The sequence below is a fragment of the Crinia signifera genome, chromosome 3, assembly GCF_055691185.1.
Source record: "Crinia signifera chromosome 3, ASM5569118v1, whole genome shotgun sequence".
NCBI lineage: Eukaryota > Metazoa > Chordata > Amphibia > Anura > Myobatrachidae > Crinia > Crinia signifera.
This window is the reverse complement of record NC_139219.1, coordinates 86,285,166-86,306,124: the sequence shown is the minus strand read 5'-3', so window position 1 is coordinate 86,306,124 and position 20,959 is coordinate 86,285,166. Positions and strand designations below refer to the sequence as shown.

The following is a 20,959-nucleotide window of genomic DNA, read 5'->3' as shown; positions in this document are numbered from 1 at the left end:
TACCACACTCCCAATTTCAAAGGTGTGGGTTCTCCTATCAGGGTAGCTTATTCCATGAGTGTTCCGGGGATAGTGATGTTTTATGTGCAGAGAGAGTTATATTTGGGGTGTAATTTTTATTTTTTTGTGCAGAGTAAATACTGGCTGCACTGCAATATAGATATCAGTTTGAAGTACAAACCCCACTTAAATCTAACTCTCTCTGCACATGTTACATCTGGAACCCCCTCCCATGCAGTGTACGTGGTTTTGTCCATTAAAGAGATAATTTGCATTTGCAAGTAAACCAGAATTAGGGCACATAATAGTTTGATAAATAAGGTTTTTATTCTACATACACAAACCCATCGATGGGTTTAAAAATATCAAAAAGAGCAAAAAATATATTCTAAAAACATATTTCTGTCCAGACAAATATTTCGATACACAGGAAAAAATGAAGCACTTTAAAAAGAGGCCACACAACACCTAAACAGTCACAAAAAAGGTGTTATAGTCCAGACTTGTGAGAGACAGAAAGATGTTGAGTAACCTCATTGATGACAGAGGTCCAATAGCGTGTAGAGTCCCCAATGTGCCGACGCTTTTCGGATCAATAGGAACCTTTTCCAGAAATGGGGGCTCTTTCAGAAACTCTGATATTTAAATAATAAAGGACCAATCCCTTCACAGCAGGAAATTGCGTCACATTTTTTACACCATGCAGGCTTTTTCTACCTTAGAACACGTGTACAAAGTTCCAGATGTTTGGGCATCACGTGCAATAAAAATTTAATTTGTAATTATTGGAGTAAAAAGCTAGTACTATAACCAAAATGCTAAGGTGGAATACAATGTGCTTTCCAAACCAGCATATAAACAAAGGCCCGGATTGGAGAGGATAACTACTTCCTCCCATTCCTCCCAGTGCAATGGTGGTACAATTATGCGATTCATGACCACTTATACGCAGTAACACGGTGAAGGCCCCTCTCCAGGAAGTAAAGTGTTTGCATCAGAGATCACATTACACATCACACTGATGGGCTACTATCTGTATTCCTCTGGAAGTGTATAATCATTCATTCAGGTGGTGCATAATTTCATAACAAATTATAAATATCACATCTAAAACCTGAAAAATAATAACTTAAATATCAAATCAAGGTACAAAGTGTAATAAACAATTCTAAGGAATGCAAAAAAAAAAAGTGAATTGATAAAAATAAAAAGATTTAACGCAAAATAATTTGGAATAAACTTTCACATGGTAATGTTACTGTATATACTATATACTCCCCAAAAGTAGTGCTTCAGTGCACTCCTGGCACCATGTACAGTAAATAAAAGCTAATAATAATAACAATAATTATAATAATAACACTGTTGCTATTAAGGTATACAACTAGGTTGATTGTGCGGTCTTTCTGTGAAGTTTCATTAAAAAAAATTAAAATTTCCAGTTTACTGAGGCTGAGATTGAAGACATGTTAGCAACCACAGAGCGTGTTTATTTGAACTGTCTTTTGCAAATATTGGACAACTTCCTCCCTTCAAGCAGGTAGTTGTGTGGTCAAAATCAATAAAGTTCCTACCAGGAAGCTCTGCTGAAGAGCCTTTTAAATACAGTTTGGGAATACTCCGATTTGGGAAATAATGAAGCTCTGTGTAAATGCAGAAATGTTTTCTACAAAATAACATGTAAATCCCCATTTATTTTCTCATGTGATTTAAACAGCTTAACCCCTAATGAGATTATGGTCCTCTTACCAGGAACCTGAGGTAGCAATATTAATCTTCCCTTGGATTTCACTTTAACCCTTTAAATATTTGTGAAGAAAGACCATGTTCTGAGGTGTACGTATATATGCAGTGCAATGCATAGAGAAGTCAAGGTCCTGAGAAGGTTCATAAGCCCACTTGAAACAGGTGAAAGAAAACATAATTACCATGGTGTCTCTAAACTGTAAATATAAAATGAAAGTCTAGTTCTCTTTATCTGTTATTGCACTAGTCAGCCCACTCAAAGCAAATGCTTCAAAAGCTAGTCTGCCCCTATGCGTACGTTTCAGAGACACACAAATGGACACTAGACATATATATATATTTAGAGAGAGAGCGAGCAGGATGCTCTAAACCAGAAATGCGGTAAAAACCCCGTTATCAGGTTTTTACCGCATTTCTGTATTCTTTAATTCCCCTCTGCAGCGTCAGTGCTGTGGGGGCAATTGCCTGCAAAAGCTGGCGATTACCTGCAGAAGCCTATGGGCTTCTTACCACAGCACTGTGTGAGGGACCCAGGGCCGGTGCAAGGCTTCTCATTACCCAAGGCAAAACTTCAACCTACTCCCCCCCCTGGGAAGGTGGCCAAGTCCCCTGCTTTTCCTGGAGGTCCTCTGCACCCACAAAAGAGTACAAGGAGAAGGGGCAGCAATGTAGGAAGTATGACTCAGGGGAAAGTATAGAGGTGAGGTCTTAGAAGTTCCACAGCCACCGCCTGCATTAAATACTACAAGGATCCTCATAGATATATTTGATTTTTTTATTTGCAGACTTGGTGGCGCCCCCTAGATCCCGGCGCCCTAGGCAGATGCCTAAAGCTGCCTAGTGGTAGAAACGGCCCTGGAGGGACCCATCACAGATCCCTCCCATCATGCCCTGTGGCCGGCTCCGGTGCTCTGTGCATGCGCAGACGGACTCCTGGGTCTCAGATCAAGAAGTCCAGCGCCGTGGCCGCATTGCAAGGGACAGCTATTATCGCAAGGGGGGCTTAAGAGGGCTGCGAACATCCTGCCCAGAGAGAGACGCAACATTAAAATGCCACTGCTATGGTACTCTTACAAAGTTTGTATTGTAGTATATATGATAGCTTTGGGGGCATAGGGGGAAATATTTCAAAGATTGGAAAGAAATATAGTGAAGACAGAAGTACAATCCAATCAGCTCCTATCATATTTCAAACAAAAATGTTCCTATAAAATGATATAGTTAGAAGCTGACGGGTTATTGCTTTATCTCTCTTCAAATTATCTCACTTCAAGCTTTAATAAATCTCACCAATTGGGCCTAATTCAGCTTGGATCACTAGTTAGAGAAAAAACAGTTGTCTGTGAGCAAAAGTCGCCATCGACACAGAAACTGCCCCTTGCAAAACTGCGATGCATCACAACTAGTGATTGATTCCCATAGACGGAACCATTGAACATTTTTTTTTTTTACGTCTTTGTCAGTCTAGGGCTTACACTAATCTGCTCAAGACCCAGGCTGGAAGTGGTCATCACTGGCATCAAAAACCCACCAGAAATGTGCCTGGGTACATATGCCTGGGTGTGTTTTTACAAACACACCCCAAAAACATCATGTTTCTACCCCTAAACACCAGCTTCCTGGTGTTCAGACTGCAGATACTCTTCTATGCGCACTAATTGATCCTGTGCATACACAATACGCACGCTGCAAACAAGCAGTCGTTCGGTAATAGCTCAATTTGATGATTCTCTGATTAGTTATCCATCCTGCATTAGGCCTATAGTAAGATAAAAACATGGCATGACATGGTGAAAAGTGGGCATGTCCTACCAGTTTATAAGGGGGAGAACACGCACATTTTCACAAATCCATGCCCATGGGGCAAAAAGTCCTAGTGACATGTCAGTCGCTAAATAAAAGCTGGTAGTGTCAGTTTTATATTTACTGGAGAAATCTAACATATGGATATCCTATGTAATAAAACCGAACGCTGCTTCTCACCTACAGTATATGGTGCGCCAGTGGCCAGTAGATAGAGCTCAGTTGGAGCGCGCGCATACTGTACACACCGGCTCCCAGCAGCTTCGCCATTCGGGCAGGCTGGTCACTAGTAAAATGTTATAAAACTAGAATAAATTGTGAATCCCCCATGCTTGTACATCTTTGGAATTGCCCAGGAACATCAATCTTAGTTTTATGAGTGCTTCTGAAAATGTGTATGGTGGAAAAAGTGAAATGTTAGTTCAATGTCCAAGTTTTATACACAGTAAAACCACTTATTTTACTGCAAGCTATCTTCACCTTATGTGTCATGTGCTTTTGAATGTTTTGGCTACATTGGTTCAATTATGACTAAAGACCCGTACACTCGGGCGATGGGAGCCCCGTGCTGAGTGATGTGCTTAAGCACAGATCGCTCAGCACACATCGCTGACACACATGCAATGCAAGTGTGCTGCGTGATCTGCGCTGACCAGCGTTCTCTGGTGACTGCATGCAGACAAAATCTAGTCAGACGATGACAACATGCGGGACTGCGCATCGCCAATGCCATGGGCTCTACACACGGGGCGATGTGTGCTTAATTTCTAAGCAATCTAGTCAGATCGCTTGAAAATAGTTATGAAATCAGCCCGTGTGCATGCCCATTAAAATGTGCAAAATTCCCTCAAATAACATGTGTAGGAGAAGATCCAGTCTGGAGAGTCACCTAGGTAGGTTCCACATACTGTAGCATTGAAAACCCCTGTTATTAAGCTTATCGATAAAATACTGTTTCGCCAGCAAAGTAACTTCAGTCGATCTTCAGAAAGGAACTTCTTTGACCTAACCAATTCCTCTCTTAAAAGATTAGCAATGCCTCAGTGACTCTGACCTTACGGAACACTGTGCCAATGGTCATTAATTACACTAGATTATCTGACCTGTTATTTTTAGAAGTCTACTGCTATTTTTATATTTACCAATGTATTTAGCTGACCATGAAGTTATATATATAAGTTCATATACTTATTTAAAAATGTTGAATATATAAGATTGTCTCTCTAGGGACTAATATGTGTTTTTCTAATTGGATGACTTAATAGCTGTAATTAATTGTATTGTTAATTCCACAGTATTTAAGAGGACTTTGGCAGCACACTCACCATATGCTTCTGAAGCAGCTGAGTGCTCCTTACTCAGCGAAAGCACCAAGACAAGACTCCTATATACTTCTTCTTAGATCAGAGCTCTGCAGTATAGCTGGATGAGCCCTGTTTCATCTGCAAGGTTGTCTTGCTAAGGATAGAATGGACCCTTCTTTTCCACTGCTTGGTAATATATAAATGCTAATACTGGACATTGATTAAATATCGTGTGACTTACCAGACTATACTATCGAACAGTAAATATTCACACTCTCACCTGTTGGGACACAGGACTATGTAAACTATTAACACACAGCATGTACTCAGTATGTGGGACAACATTGGGGCTGATTCAGTCCCCGATAGTCGGGGTTTGTACATGTGCAAATATGTGCATGTGAAAACCGGGAGCAAATGTCTTCGGTGAGTTTTACACTAGACAGGCAGTTTGCTGAATGGTGGGCGGGAAGGGGACGGGCATGGGTCGAAGCAGGGTAACGCCCAGCGTTTTATGAGTGTGCCCATAAAATTACTGGCCATACCCCTGCATACGCAGGCATGTCAATGCTTGCTTGGGGCAGACGCACATACAAATGTGGGAATTCGCTTGGAGGGGGGAGGCAGGAGAATGGCGGGGCAGCGTTACCTGCTCGTCTAGCAAGCAGGTCTGAATTAGGCCCATTGTTTCATATCATTTTAACCAATTTTAATTACACTAGATTTACATCTATATTTATTTATTTAATAAGTTTGTGTATTTTGAAGTTAAGCCATACAATATATTGTGCATAGCTGTTTGGAATAGTAGAGCACTGTCTCTTTTATTTTTCCTGGATTTTTTGGGCAGCATTGCTCAGACGCGATAGATACAGTTGTGATCATAAGTTTACATACCCTAGCAGATTTGCCATTTGTCAGAGAATATGGGCGGGATGTTGTAACATCCGCGGCCCCCTTCGCCGGCTACCGCATTATTAATAACGGCATATGCTATAACATATGCCGTTATTCATGCAAGGGACAGCTCTTGCGATAAGCGCTGTCCCTTGCGATGCGGTGCCGGCGCTGGACTTCCGGGTCTGTGACCCGGGAGTCCATCTGCGCATGCGCAGACCCCGGCGCCGGCCGCAGGGCACGCTGGGAGGGATCCGTGACGGATCCCTCAAACAGCGCTGCGGTAAGAAGCCCATAGGCTTCTGCAGGGATTCGCCAGCTTTAGCTGGCGATTCCCTCCGCAGCGCTGACACTGCGGAGGGGGCATATAGCATATAGAAATGCGGTAGAAACCCCGAAAACGGGGTTTTTACCGCATTTCTGCTATATAGCATCCCGCCCCATGAATGATAACACAAACTTTTTTTTCACTCATTGATAGTGGTTGGGTGAAGCCATTTATTGACAAACAACTGTGTTTACTCTTTTTAAATCATAATGACAACAGAAACTACCCAAATGACCCTGATCAAAAGTTTACATACCCCAGTTCTTAATACCGTGTATTGCCCCCTTTAATATCAGTGACAGCTTGAAGTCTTTTGTGGTAGTTGTGGATGAGGCTCTTTATTTTCTAAGATGGTAAAGCTGCCAATTCTTCTTGGCAAAAAGCCTCCAGTTCCTTTAAATTCTTGGGTTGTCGTGAATAAAATGTAAAAAAGGCATTCTGCAATCTCACAAATACTGTATACATAAATATGTTCAGTACAGCGATGTGGCATGCTGCATGGTGTGTATGGCTGTGACTATTTGCAGCCAGTGATCGCTCCATTAAGCTGAGACCCATCCATGCCCATGCTCACACCCCATAGTGCAAGGGGGAACTGGTTAACACATACACACACACTAAACATACATAGATGTATGTAATACAGTATATGTGCTGGATTGTTTTATCTTTGACAACAGCACTGTGCCTATTACAAGTGCCATGTAGCTGTAGGGACTCAGCATTAGGCATAAGTTTCCTTCTAAGCCCACCCCTTAGATGAAGGACAGTAAAGGCAGGTGCAGTGTCCAGGGTGCAGCAGTTATGGTAGACACAGCACTGCCAATCCCTGTGGACCTTAATCCAGCACATATGTTACATACATCTCTGCATAAACAGAAAGGATTGGTTGGCGCTAACCCAGATGAGAACGTATTCACACACAAGCTGCAGGTCCTCAAAGAGGGGGGGCTACCCTCTAATAGATAATATGAACTGTGGTTTTCTTGAGGCCTGCACTAGGTGTGTGTTTGGAGAAATAATGCTGGATGTACACTGTGATTGCAAGTGAAAAACACACATTTAATGCTGGCGCACTATACAAAGTATTACACATGAACCTATTACGGCATGTTAATGACAATGTCAAGTGAAGATACGTATAAGCAATAAGCAAGTGATGCAGTGCAAACAATAATGAGACTACTAATTGCTCAAGTTCTCAGTGGTGGCGGGCAGTGGGGTATGCTGCACAAGAGTGGTGGGATGGTAATGTCTGGAGTGGGGGAGGAAAGTTTAGGTGACACAGGTTTAGTGGTACGGGGGGCTGGCGTTCCGTCCCGCCCACAGTACACCTCTAACCTGTGTGCGCTGGAATGTCCTGTCTCTGAAGACAGAAGGGGGATGACGCAGACTACAGAGAGACAGAAGGGGGCGAGATGGAGGCTGTACAGAGATAGAAGGGCGGGAGACGATGGCTACAGAGACAGAAGGGTGGGAGATGCAGACTACAGAGACAGGAGTATATATATTTATATAAAAACACCCCTCAAATACAGAAACCTCCTCCCGCCCTGTAAATCCTGCAGAACCACCGCTCCCCTCCTCCAGGGCCAAACGCAGGATTTACATGGGGGGGGGGTGTTTATATAATTAACTATATATCCTATATAATAAAAGTCGAATGCAACACCTTGGGGGAGGGGGGGGGGGATTCAAGTGTTTTTATGTTTTATACACATAGAGATTTATTTGGATAGCTGGTGGTCAGGATGACAGCGGTCAGAATAGAGGGGGACCTGGGGATACTTTAGAGATGTAGTCAAGGCCATAGGCGAATCTAGGGGGTGGTCCGGGGGTGCACAGGACCACCCATTAGCCCATTTTGTAGCCGAGGGATGGGGCTTTCCAACGAGCCCCCTGGGAACCAGAGATACGGCCAGGCAAAGCTGGAAAGTTTTCCCTATAGGATAACATGGGACCCACTAATTCCGACCCCCACCCAGTTCAACGGCTGCCAGTTCCCCCTTCGGCATCACTGAAGCTCGAGGTTGATCTCAGTCGAACCCAAATCGCTGGGCCTTCAATCTGATACCAGGATGGATCCATATGGGTTAATTGGCATCACCCCTGCAGCTTCCGCTCCAATTCTTCTCCCTGCTTTCACCTCAGCCCGTCCCCCCTTTAATCATGTGGTGCCAGCGCCCGGCGTGCTCCCCCGACGTCACGCACAACAACAGCACGCACAATATTTCAAATGTCCACTCGGCTAGAGGGGTTCCCACGAGGGGAGTGGGAGCGTGCTCTGTGCTGCGCTCTGCTCCTTTCCCCATAGAAGCAGCTGCACCGCTCTCTATCTCTCCCTGCAGCAGCAGCGAAGGCTCATATAAAAATTTACAGTAAGTGGCACTTTTGGGCGCATTGCTTAAGGGACGCTACAAGTGGCGGTATGTGGGGGCATTACGCAAAATGTGTGGCTTAATGTGTAAGGGGCATTACGGTGTGCAGCATCATGTGTAAGCGGCATTATGTGTGCAGCATCATGTGTAAGGGACATTATGTGTGCAGCATCATGTGTAATGGGTACTATGGTGCGCGGCATCATGTGTAATGGGTACTATGGTGTGCGGCATCATGTGTAATGGGTACGATGGTGTGCGGCATCATGTGTAATGGGTACTATGGTGTGCGGCATCATGTGTAATGGGTACTATGGTGCCATCAAGCAAGAACTCCCTAGCAATGAGCACGTAGGTAAGCAGCACTTATGTGGCAAATATGTAATGGGCATTACGGTTTGTTATATAGTATGTAATGGGCATCATGATGTGTGGCACAATGTGTAATGGGCATCATGGTGTGTGGCCTTATGTGTAATTGGCATTACGGCGAGTGGCTTTATGTGTAATGGGTATTACGGAGTTTGCTAAAATGTGTAATGGCCATTACTGTGTATGGTCTAAAGTGTAATACCACACCCCTTTTTGTGATGCCACGTCTCCTTCCCATGAGGCCACGCCCCATTTTTGACGCGCGGCTATGCTGCGCAAAGGTCCCCCTGCTGTTGTGTCTAGATCTGGGACCACCCATTACCATAATTCTAGATTCGCCTATGGTCAAGGCTGCCACAGTCCTTTAGTGCCCGCATCCCTCACTCACTCCTGCTGCTGGAGATTATCTAGACGGCTGCTGCATTCTGCTCCCAGCAAGCAGAAATTTGGTGGACCCCAGAAGCTAGTTGTCTTGGCTCCTCAGTAAAATGTTATTCTAGTCCATGACACCTGCACCCCTGCAATTTCAGAACCTCCCATGTTACTATGTTGTGTTTAAGTTAATAATATGCAACAGCTGTATATTATACAAAAATGACAAGCGTACTGCTGTGTTTACAAAAATTCTCTCAGTATGTAATACAGGTCATTTTTAAACCTATTTACGGCAATTTACAGTCTTTCATGGAGTTTGCCTGTAAATTAATAATGAATAACAAATAACAGCTGTCTCTGCAGCTGCGATTCTGCCTTCAAATATATACAAACATCTATATTTAAATCTCTCTTCAACATAATCAAAACTAACATAGAAATAGAACAAATATTTGTCACTTATTCTAATACTATTCTAATACTATGAAGTTATTAAAGACCAACAGCTGTATATTAAATAATAATAGCAATCAGACTACCACGTTCTCAAAAATGCCATCAATTTGCATTAAACGTTATGACAAATATTTTAATTAATTTAAGTAAAAATATTGAATTGTGTATTTTTACGGTTGGGATGAATTTATTTTCTGCATGTATAAAATCCTAGCTTACCCATAGAAGTATGCTTTGATTGTGTATGGATCATTAGGTTGACAATAACTAGGTTGAAAATCTGTACACCAGCATTCATTCAACAATGTGTATGGTATCTCATAAAATGTAGGCAATCGATGAATAACAAATAATGGGGCAATTGTATTAAACCTTATCAAGAGATAAATGCAAGGGTGATAAAGAGAGATAAACGTCCAGCCAATCAGATCCTTACTGACTTTTTTCAAACACAGCCTGTAGTATGGCAGTTAGCAGGTGATTGGCTGGACGTTTATCTCTCTTTATCACCCTTGCATTTATCTCTTGTTAAGGCTTAATACATCTGCCCCTTTATCACTGTTGCATTTATCTCTTGTTAAGGTTTAATACATTTACCCCATTGTAATATAAAATGTTCGTAGTTTGGGGCAGCAGTTTTATGTAAATGGCACTTTCTGTCTTTTTCCTGTGGTTTCTTCTCCTCGTGTCTATGTATTGTCAGCTGTCCATCTCTACCATGTCTGTATCCTGCCCGCTGTCTCCCTGATAGCACAGAAGTGTCTACAAGCCTAATCAGTACATGGTATAGGACATCTGTGGTTGATGGATGGTACCACAGGTTGTGATTGCCACCATCTATTATTACTCTTAGGTTATGCAATTGTTATGTAGCCCCCATCCAGGGCCAGAATGGGACTACAAATCAGCCCTCCATTTTACAGCACACAGGTCCAGCTCAACAAAAGTTTCTGGCTCCTGGAGTCTTTCTCTTAGCTCCTCAAGTGGCTCCCAGTCTCACCCAGTATGACATGTGTCATGATATCATGCTGTGCCTTACATCCATTTTGTTGAGCAGAACGCCAGGAGGAGGACCTACGAATACAAATACAGAAGGGATATAAAAGAAAAAACACTTGCAGCACATTCTACAGATATGAGAAGAATTTACAGTAAAGGACATAATAACCAAAGACCAACAATCAAACATAATAATAGAGAAAATCAGAGGACCACAAACTTCACGATCAAGCAAAGAGAACCACTGATAAAGCAGACCCCACAACATGTACAAGCTCAACGTAACTACAAACCATACCACCGCCAACACTTTACTTATGCCCAGGTCACAGCAAACCAATCACACAGACAATCCTTTGAAAGAGGCAAGAACATAGTAAGACAGGAGGAACAAGAAAAAGTAAAAACCCTGATGCACTTTACGTCCAGTGTTGCAAGTAAGGGGGTACGGCGTGGAACGGAGTACCTGTAAGAAATATGTTGCAGGTACGCAGTTCCACTTACCCCTGATCCACTGTCATTTCTATTTTAATTTTAAGTCTAAATATAATGCATCCGCAGCCCGCCCACCCAGCGTTATGATTGGTGCTGTATGCAGCTACCGGCTACTGCTGATTTAGCCTGTCACACTGACAGGCATCAGCAGCGCCGACAGCATGAAGAGCAGGCTCCACTATTGTAAGCACAAGCTGCCTGGCTCTCCCCCAAGCAAGAGCCAACCCACCCCCAGTCATTCCCTGTCTCGTGTGTCCACGCCTCTATTGTCATTTAGTCACTCCTCTAGCTTTGTGTGACCACGCCCCCTGATGACACATGACCATGCCCATTTTTGGTGGAGGCTATCAGTACCACCAAGAAAAAAATTCTACTTGCACCACTGTTTACGTCACATCAACCTCCCCTCACTAGACCAATCCACACTACACAACCTGGTCTGAGGATGAGATCCACCTAGTCATTGATAACCTCCAAACAGAAAAGGCCCCGGGCCCCGGGCCCAGATGGCTATATTAATAAATTCTATAAAACTTACAGAGACCAACTAACTCCCTTATTAACCCCCCTTTATAATGAAGCATCAGCGCAAGGCTCATTCCCAGCCGAAATACTGGAGGCACGAATTGTTATGTTCCCAAAACCAGGTAAAAATCCCAAAATTCTAACAAACTACCGCCCCATAGTTTTGCTAAATACCGATGTAATTTACGCTAAATTGATAGCGAATAGACTAAACCCGATCCTCCCACATCTAATCAACCAGGATCAGGTGGGGTTCATGATGGGACGACAGGCACCTGACAACACGAGGAGGACTTTACACCTGTTGGACGCCTTCTCCGTGTCAATAGAGCCGCTACTGTTCCTATCACCAGACGCGGAGAAGGCGTTCGATAGACTCCACTGGGGGTATTTACAGGCAGTCCTGCAGAAATTCGGAATTAAAGATAGGGCCCTATCCTCTATTATGGCCCTCTACTCCAATCCGTCGGCCAAAGTTTTTGTGGACGGCATGCTTTCATCCACTTTTGTAATATCTAATGGCACCCGTCAAGAGTGCCCATTATCCCCACTAATGTTTGTTCTCGCGATTGAGCCCCTAGCAGAAGTGATCAGATCAAACCCTGAGATCGAGGGCCCCTACCTGTGTAGTCGCTCGTATAAGATCTGCTTATTCGCAGATTATGTTCTCCTCACCATTGCCAACCCTCCCACCTCCCTGACCGCTCTACATAAGATTCTCCATACGTATTCTTCCGTTTCTTACTATAAATTAAATAGCTGAGGCTTTACCCATAAATATACCGGCAAACACCCTAGCAGAATTAAAGCTAAGCTACAGTATGACTACTCATGGCAGACTAACAGCCTAAAGTATCGACATAACCCCTAAAGTATCGGATATACTGTAATCACCGCTAACTACCTCCTACTATTACAGAAATTCTCCCAGATGACCAGCGAATGGATGCTTCTTGAGACCTCGTGGCTTGGCCGAATCTCAGCCCTAAAAATGATCCTACTACCTAAGCTACTCTATCTTTTTAGAACTATCCCTATCCTCCTCCACAAACATTTGCTAACTAAATTTAATACAGCATTCTCAAAGTATGTTTGGAGAGGCAAGAAACCCAGACTAGCCAGAAGCAAAATGTGCCTTCCTAAATCCAAGGGAGGATTGGCATTTCCAGATCTCCTCTCATACCAAATTGCATGTATTTTAGCCCCGCTCCACGCTTGGTTTGTAAACGACGCTATTAAACCGTGGGTCCTCTTGGAAAGAGGAATCTCTTCCCAGATGGACCTCACTGACATCTTGTGGCTTCCCCCATCGGAATCTCCAAACTCCATTGAACACTCCTCTATCCTACTATCCACAAGACGTTCATGGCTAACACTGGTATCGACAATACCGGCGATATCCCTCCCTTCCCCCAATTTGTCCCTAAAGGGAATAGCTCACATGATTCCAAACTTATCACTGGACAACTGGGTTGCCCAGGGCATCCCTACACTAGGAACTATCCTCAGAGAGGGCTCCATGATCCCATTTGGCGATATCCAAACCTCCTTCTCAATCTCAGCTAAGCAGTTTTATAAGTTTCTCCAATTGCGACATTGGGTACAGAGCACAAGCCCCTTCCCACACAAAATAGTGCCAATTCCCAATTACATTCATCATAGACTTACAAGAACAAACACCAAGGGCTCTATTTCATGGTGGTACAACGTATTAACGGATCCGCAGCACCCGGTTAAAACACAATCCCAATTAAAATGGGAACATGATCTTACGAGCCCTCTGTCTGATGACGAATGGAAAACCATCTTCCACAACTGCTTTCACATTTTCAAATTCCAATCTCATATATAGCAATTCTTTAAACTAGTTCACAGCCAATACATGACCCCGGCCCTCCTCCAATCAATCTGGCCATCTACCTCCAACACATGCTGGAGACAATGTGGAGGAGTGGGAACACTATTCCATATATTTTGGTCATGTCCTAAGCTGAAGAGAATGTGGACTAAGATATTTACTTTACTCTCAGACATCTCGGGTGTCCTTATATCCCAACATCCGAAAATAGCTATATTCCACCTATTCCCAGACTTTGTCCCTAAGGATACTCAATATGTACTCAGCCATATTCTGATATCGGCCAAGCTGTTTCTGGCCAGTCACTGGCGAACCCCCTTGGTTCCTACGATACTAACCATCGAAGAAGCGGTCCATAACCACTTCCGATTCGAGACAGAGGGCTCCACCTATGTTAAGCCCTCTACGCCCTCTACAACTAAATGGTCAGCCTGGCTCGCTTATACAATAGCAAAGGCCTAAAAACACACCCCAAAAAAAACTATCAGCACATATTCAATTTACACATCCCTTCTAGAGTCACTTATCGTTGAAAGTGGCATGTTACCGATGACCTCTGTATCATTATAACCAAATGTCTGTACCATGTATATATATTGTTTATTACTGCAAGTTGTAAAGTGTTGTTCCCTCCCCCCTTCTCCCTCCCTACCCCACCCCGTCTCTTCATTCTGTATCCCCCCCCGTAGCTGTCTATTTGACATGCTCTTGAAAATCTAATAAAAATTCAATCTTTAAAAAAAAAAACCCTGATGCACACTATACAAGAGAAAAACACAACAACAAAGAATCCTAGAAAACATACCCAGATGGATGAAGAAACTGAAAACGAAAGATACGAGGAGGAAGATTTTTTAGAACTGGTTTGGGACAAAGACCACCCACCGGAAGCAACACCATACAAGAGACCACGAACCAATATAGAAGAAAACGTGGAACAAGAGGAGGAAAACGGTCAAAGAAAAAACAAACAATAAGTGAAGAAGTGGAAAAAGAAACCATCTTTAACCTGAGTGACAAGACGCTAACCACAGATCAAGTAGATCTTTTAAAAAAAGACCTAAAATTCGCTCCACAATCCACAACGAATAAATTTAATACGTACATTGATACGCAGAAATTCATCCGCAAATTATGCCTTTAGAAATATTTCCTAAGACACCCGATAGAAGCATCATTACCAAACTTTCATCAAGAATATGTACATACAGATTTAAAACCTGCTTCCACCTTCTATCCGGCACATATAAAGTTCCACACATAGAGACCTTTCATAGATTAGTCGAAGAAGATACTAGAAAACTACCCGATCACGCTAAGAACTACTATAACATAACCAGACAACAGAAACAAGCACTTAAAGAACAAAAAAATGACAAAACAATTACAATAAAACCAGCAGACAAGGGTGGCGGACTTGTCATTATGAACACCACCGATTATAAGAATGAAGCCGAAAAACTAATATCAGATGAGACAACCTACAGGAAACTGCCTACAGATCCAACTGAAAAATTCCAGAAAATGTTAACAAATCAATTACAAGAAGGACTAGAAACTGGAATCCTAACAAAGAAAGAATTTGACTTCATAAACATCTCAAACCCACGAATACCCACTTTCTACCAACTTCCGAAGATCCACAAGGATCTGAAGAACCCTCCCGGGAGACCAATAGTGTCGGGAATAGGGTCACTATCCTCCAATCTATCGAAATATATAGACAAGTTTTTACAGCCAATAGTAAAAAATCAGAAAAGCTATCTAAAGGACACTTCACATGTCCTACAAATCTTGAAGGACATAGAATGGAACCAATCATACATCCTATGTACCAGTGACGTGAAGTCCCTATACACCTGCATTGACCATGAATTAGGTTGTGAACAAACAAGACACCATTTATCAACAGGAACAGAAATATCGAATGCACAAATCAACTTCATAATGGCACAGATAGATTTTATATTACAAAATAACTACTTCTGGTATGAAGGTAACTTCTATGTACAAGTAAAAGGAACCGCGATGGGGACCCCATTCGCACCGTCGTATGCAAATCTTTTTGCAGCCCAGTGGGAAAATGAATAAATCTGGTCAAATAACATCTACCAAAAAAACATCAAAAGCATTTATATGGGATGGCCCAATAGAAGAACTCAAACTTTTCAAAGAACATCTGAACACAAACACCTATGGTCTCGAGTTTACTACTGTAACCAGCAAAGAAATTATAGTCTTTTTAGATTTGGAGATTTACATCAAAAACAATATGATAATGACAAGAACCCATACAAAACAAGTAGACGGCAATAATTTCTTGCCCTACAATAGCAACCACCACAGAAAATGGGTACAGAACATCCCCAATGGTAACTTCCGACGAATAAAAAGGAACTGTACCGAAATAGAGACATACAACACACAGAGCTTGGTTGCAAAACAGGAATTTCTGAAAAAACTGGAAGCAGATAGAATCAAAGTACACCAAATGGACAGACAACAAATGATTCAATACAAACAACAAGAAATTGGAAAAAAAGGACCCTCAAATTACATTCATTACTCAGTATAGTAGTAATCACAAACAAATAGAGGACATATTCAATGAACACTGGCATGTACTGCAACTTGATCAAGAATTAAACAAAATCATACAACAGAAACCCAAAATAATATATAGATGGGCAACAACACTAAACCAGGAATTAACAAAAAGCTTTATCCCTCTGGAACAAGAAAAAAGAAAAACAATTTCCCCAGGTTTTTTTCCATGTCTCAATTGTATGGGATGTAGAACAACAGGACAAAAAATATCTAAACCAATTACAACCATTTCTTCAAACCAAACAAAGAAATTGAAACAACAAACAAGTTGTGAAACAATAGGGGTCATTTATGTACTTGAATGCCCGTGCAAACATCAATATGTGGGCCAGACAAAAAGAAAAATGAAGATCAGACTGGCAGAACATATACATAATATAAAAAGAGGTCTAGCATCTCATAGCATGTCAGACCACTATGCAAAATACCACAATAAGGATCCATCACGTTTAAAATTTGCTGCAATACAAAAGGTAAAACCACACTGGCGAGGAGGAGATATTACGACACTAAGAAAAAATGAAACAAAATGGATCTACGAACTAAAAACACTCACTCCAGCTGGTTTAAACATCGACATAGATCTAAATCCCTTCCTTTAAACTTTTTGCCATATACTTATATAGAACATGTGCTTGCCGCCGAAAATGATGACAACTTCCTCCCTTCCTGAAGATCACTTCCGGAACGGACATTGTGTTTTTTAAATTTTCAATAAAGTTTTTTTAGAATAAAAAGGTAGTCCCAACAAGGGCTCAGTATCCTTGACAAAAGGTGCCAAACTTGAAACGCGTTGGACGAACACTGCCGGGAGCGTGGAACGAAGAAACCGGAAACACGCTACCCGAACTTCCGGTCACCACGATCGGACGGAGAACCTGGGAGACGGAGACGCAACAACATCGAGAGTGACAGCCCTGCACAAGATCCCCGCAAGACACAGGAGAGGTATTGTAGGGACAGTGTAGGTCTGTTTCACCCAAGCGTGATCCCCGGAGTCTCCGCTATTACAAAACGCAAAAACCTCAAACAGTACTCAAAAAAGAGCTGTATACATTTTAAACCTTTTTAACCCCCCTTCTTTTCACAGGCAAGCACATTGTTATACATTGTCATATATGCACATATTACTATTATTATAAGTAATTGTTTCAAAAATAATGTACCACTATCATTAACATAAAAAACAAAGAAAAATGATACATTGGATTGTGCCAAACAATCATATAATCTATAGCTCATATAACATGTATGTTAACAAGGCTAAAAGCAGCTTATGGAACACAACCTTACAAGATAATAACCCAACGTGCCATAATGTTACTTTGATGTATATCCAGTAATCTTAGAAGACATCTTTTCATAGACCCATCTCTTAAATTCTATCCAATGACACAAAGTGAAGTATTTATAGAAAGGATTAGAAGGGGGGGTCAAACGTTTACCTAGCTCGCTGTCTGTTGAGAAGATTTCCATTCTTAATTTGTTAATCTAGAATGCAAGGCAGAAACTAGCACCCAAATGCTGGACAGTAGAGAAATTCGCTCTACTTATGCAATTGGCTAAGTAATTCATTTGCCACAAATCAAGCAACATAGTACAACAATGTCCATACATTTTCCAAGACCGGCACCATGGAGAAACAACAACATGACTCTACTGCAAAAAGAAAATCCACTTTCAGAACAAGGAGAGACTGTCATAGGAATATATCTACTAATGCTCGGTATGTAATGCCATATGATATGAAGCTACCATTTTATTGTTATTTACCATTAGCATAGTAATCATGGGGATGGTGAACAGCAAACTGGCAAAAACTATGAGGCAGACCAAGGGGGTATTTATCAAAGCTTGGAGAGAAATTAAATTGTGAGATAGTCCAGCCAATCAGATCCTAACTGCAATGTTACAGGCATAGCATAAAAATGACAGCTCGGAGTTAATTGGATGGCAGTTTATCTCTCATAATTCCAACTGTTTCCAAGCTGCGATAATACCCACCAAATGTTTTATTGATAACATAGTTTCTGGTAGACAAAATGTTTTATATCATATGGCACTGACAAGGTCACTGGTTAATTCCTATGCAATTGTGCCATGGTATGACAAACATAGATGTTTTGTTTTAGCTAATTATGGTATTAAATTATGTGTATCTTTCTTTATTGAAACCACTTTGCCCTACCAAAATAAAAATAAAATTTTCTATCATATAATCACTACAAAAGACAAATTGCTTAATTGCTAACTACAGGATAAATTTTGATCACCATGCATGGAAACATTTAGCAACTTTACACACTGGTCCTTATCCATCCTCTGCCCGTGCATTCTACACATCACTGATCAGGCACAAGTGGATCTGTCATTAGCACAAGTAGATCTGTTGAAGTAACTGAACAGCAAATGTTATCACCAGTCACGTTTGTATATATTATATCAATACAATGACCGATGTCTTATTGCACATTTCACTTATGTCAATCTGCAATAAAAAAAATTGTAGAACCAAACAGCCAGGGCCTCATTAATGGTTCCAGGTGCCCAAGGCTAATACACATGTAGCTCCCCTTGTAATGCTATCAACACATGTGTACGGGCGCTCAGGGACTCACCATTCATACTGCCCATGTGCATGTAATGAAGGTTATACAACTGGCATGTAGGATCTAATGCTTGTGTTGTGGGAAGGAGACTGTAGCGCAATGCACATTAAGTAATGGTTCCATCAGTAAGTTACATTGGCACAGCCACCTGGCAGTCACCTTAAAAATATTTCCCCCACGGTTTACACCTATTTGCTGTTTATATTCTTCTCTGCTGCTGCAGCCTGGAAATCACATATTAACAATGGGATGACTGGTTTATCAGCTTGGTTTCACAATTGTGTTCTAAAATCTTAAAGCCGTGTTTAAAATTTTGAATGCATTATGGCCTATTTCTCATTCATTATCTCAGGATACCAGTAGGAATGTATCCATAGGTATTAATAATGCCAGCCAAGCATGTGAAAATCATGTGACATCTGCAGTGATGCGTGGTTTTGGCCATTTTGAGCACAAATAGACCTGCCCCGTGTTAGGTGCACTCTGCTTCCTTCATACACCAAGCAGCATGAAGCAGGACTTGCTTCCTGACAAAGACCTGGCAGCTGCTGACAGATCCCCAAGATCCAAGTTGGGACACCTGTCAGGCTGTGCTGCTAACTCCAACCGGTTCATGGAGCGTTTACTACCTGCTGCTGCCAGTGTCTTAAGCTCAGTTGCTGTTCGGCCGGATGCTGGCTTGTTAGCTTGTTAATTGTTTGGTTCCTATTTGAAAAATGGATGAGGTACGAACCCAAAGATAACATTAATTTGATTTAACATTGAATTTATATTGAATAAATAGGCCTATTGCCTTACACCAGTTCTCACATAATACTAATTTACTAATTACCAGTCCTGACTCCTTACATAACATGAACCCAGGGATTCAGTATGAAATCCCGGCGGTCGGGATCCCGGTGTTCAAAATCCCGACGCCGGAATCACAACCGCCGAAATCCCGACAAGGGGAGGACTCGCTGCGCTCGCCATGCAGCGGGCCCGCTGCGCTCGCCATGCAGCGGGCCCGCTGCGCTCGCCACGCAGCGGGCCCGGTGCCTCGCTACGCTCGGCACGCTACACTCGGCACGCTAATTTATTCTCCCTCCAGGGGTGTCGTGGACACCCACGGAGGGAGAAAGTGTCGGGATTTCGGCGGTCCGGATTCCAGCGTCAGGATTCTGAACACCGGGATCCCGACCGCCGGGATTTAAACTGCATCCCGAACCCAGGGCCATCTTAACAGCAGTGTGGGTCCCTGGGCAAAGCAATGCACTGGGGCCCTTACCCATTCTCCCCTCCTAGGGGTGGGGGGGGGGGGGTGCTATCAGCAGCAGCTAATTACTCCTGTACTGCACAGGTGGTGGGAGGGAGAACACTAACGTGTGGAAGGGGGCACTGAGCTGAATGAAGGGTTCCTTGTAAATGACTTCCAGGGAGGTAGTGGGTGTTTTATATGCAGGGGAGGGTTGGATGATGGAGTGGGCTTAATATTCGTCATTTTCCGGTGGATGTGCAGCTTGTTTGACTGCAGATATTGCCATTATCTGGAAATAGATTTCTTAGCCTTCAATAGTATAAAAACCTAGAGTCCCAACTTTCAGGAGGTGCTGGGAACTTAGGGATCAGAGATCAGGAGCCAGAGCAATCCATTGACAAAAATATAAAACTGTACAGCAGACGTTTGGAGCTGGAGCAGGGTCCGGCTGCTGGAAGACTGATATCTCTGGTTCTGGGCATGATAGAGACAAGCCTCTAGTGTCAACAGAAAGGGGAGAGTCCCATCTTTTGGAATATACTCTTAGAAAGAATCTAAGTCAGAGAGAACCTGAGAAATATGGCTGGGAATTGCAATTAACAGGTCGGATGTGGACTGCTGCTTTGAAGTTGGATATCTCTAGTTCACCAGGGCCGATTTTCAAAATTCTGGTATCTCTGGGAAAAGGGGATCCTCAGCTATCAGAATAGGACTCTTATACACCTGGAGCCCCTGGGCAAGTGCCCATTAAGCCCATAGGAAAAGACGGCCCTGCATGAACCACTCCACCAGTGCCCACATAGTATGAATTTATCACAGAGGTTCACACATATAGTAAAATAACACCCCCCCCCCCTCTTAAGACACTACGCTCCCAACAAACCTGTTAACCTTCTACACAACTGTTCCCACATACCTTATCTCATCACACCAGCTAATGTCAAACATTATCCCCTCAATTCAAAAGTCC

The 20,959-nt window shown here is 42.5% G+C and overlaps 1 protein-coding gene across 1 annotated transcript in view; it reads left to right on the top strand.

Moving 5' to 3' along the window:
* Window positions 1-17,642: 17,642 nt before the first annotated feature.
* Window positions 17,643-20,959, top strand: part of LOC146062534 (visual pigment-like receptor peropsin) — a 35,809-nt gene continuing 32,492 nt past the window's right edge. The window contains exon 1 of the mRNA XM_083174648.1: window positions 17,643-17,869. Within this exon, the coding sequence (XP_083030774.1) occupies window positions 17,749-17,869 (121 nt within the window). The 5' untranslated portion in view covers window positions 17,643-17,748. The remainder of the gene's footprint in view (window positions 17,870-20,959) is intronic.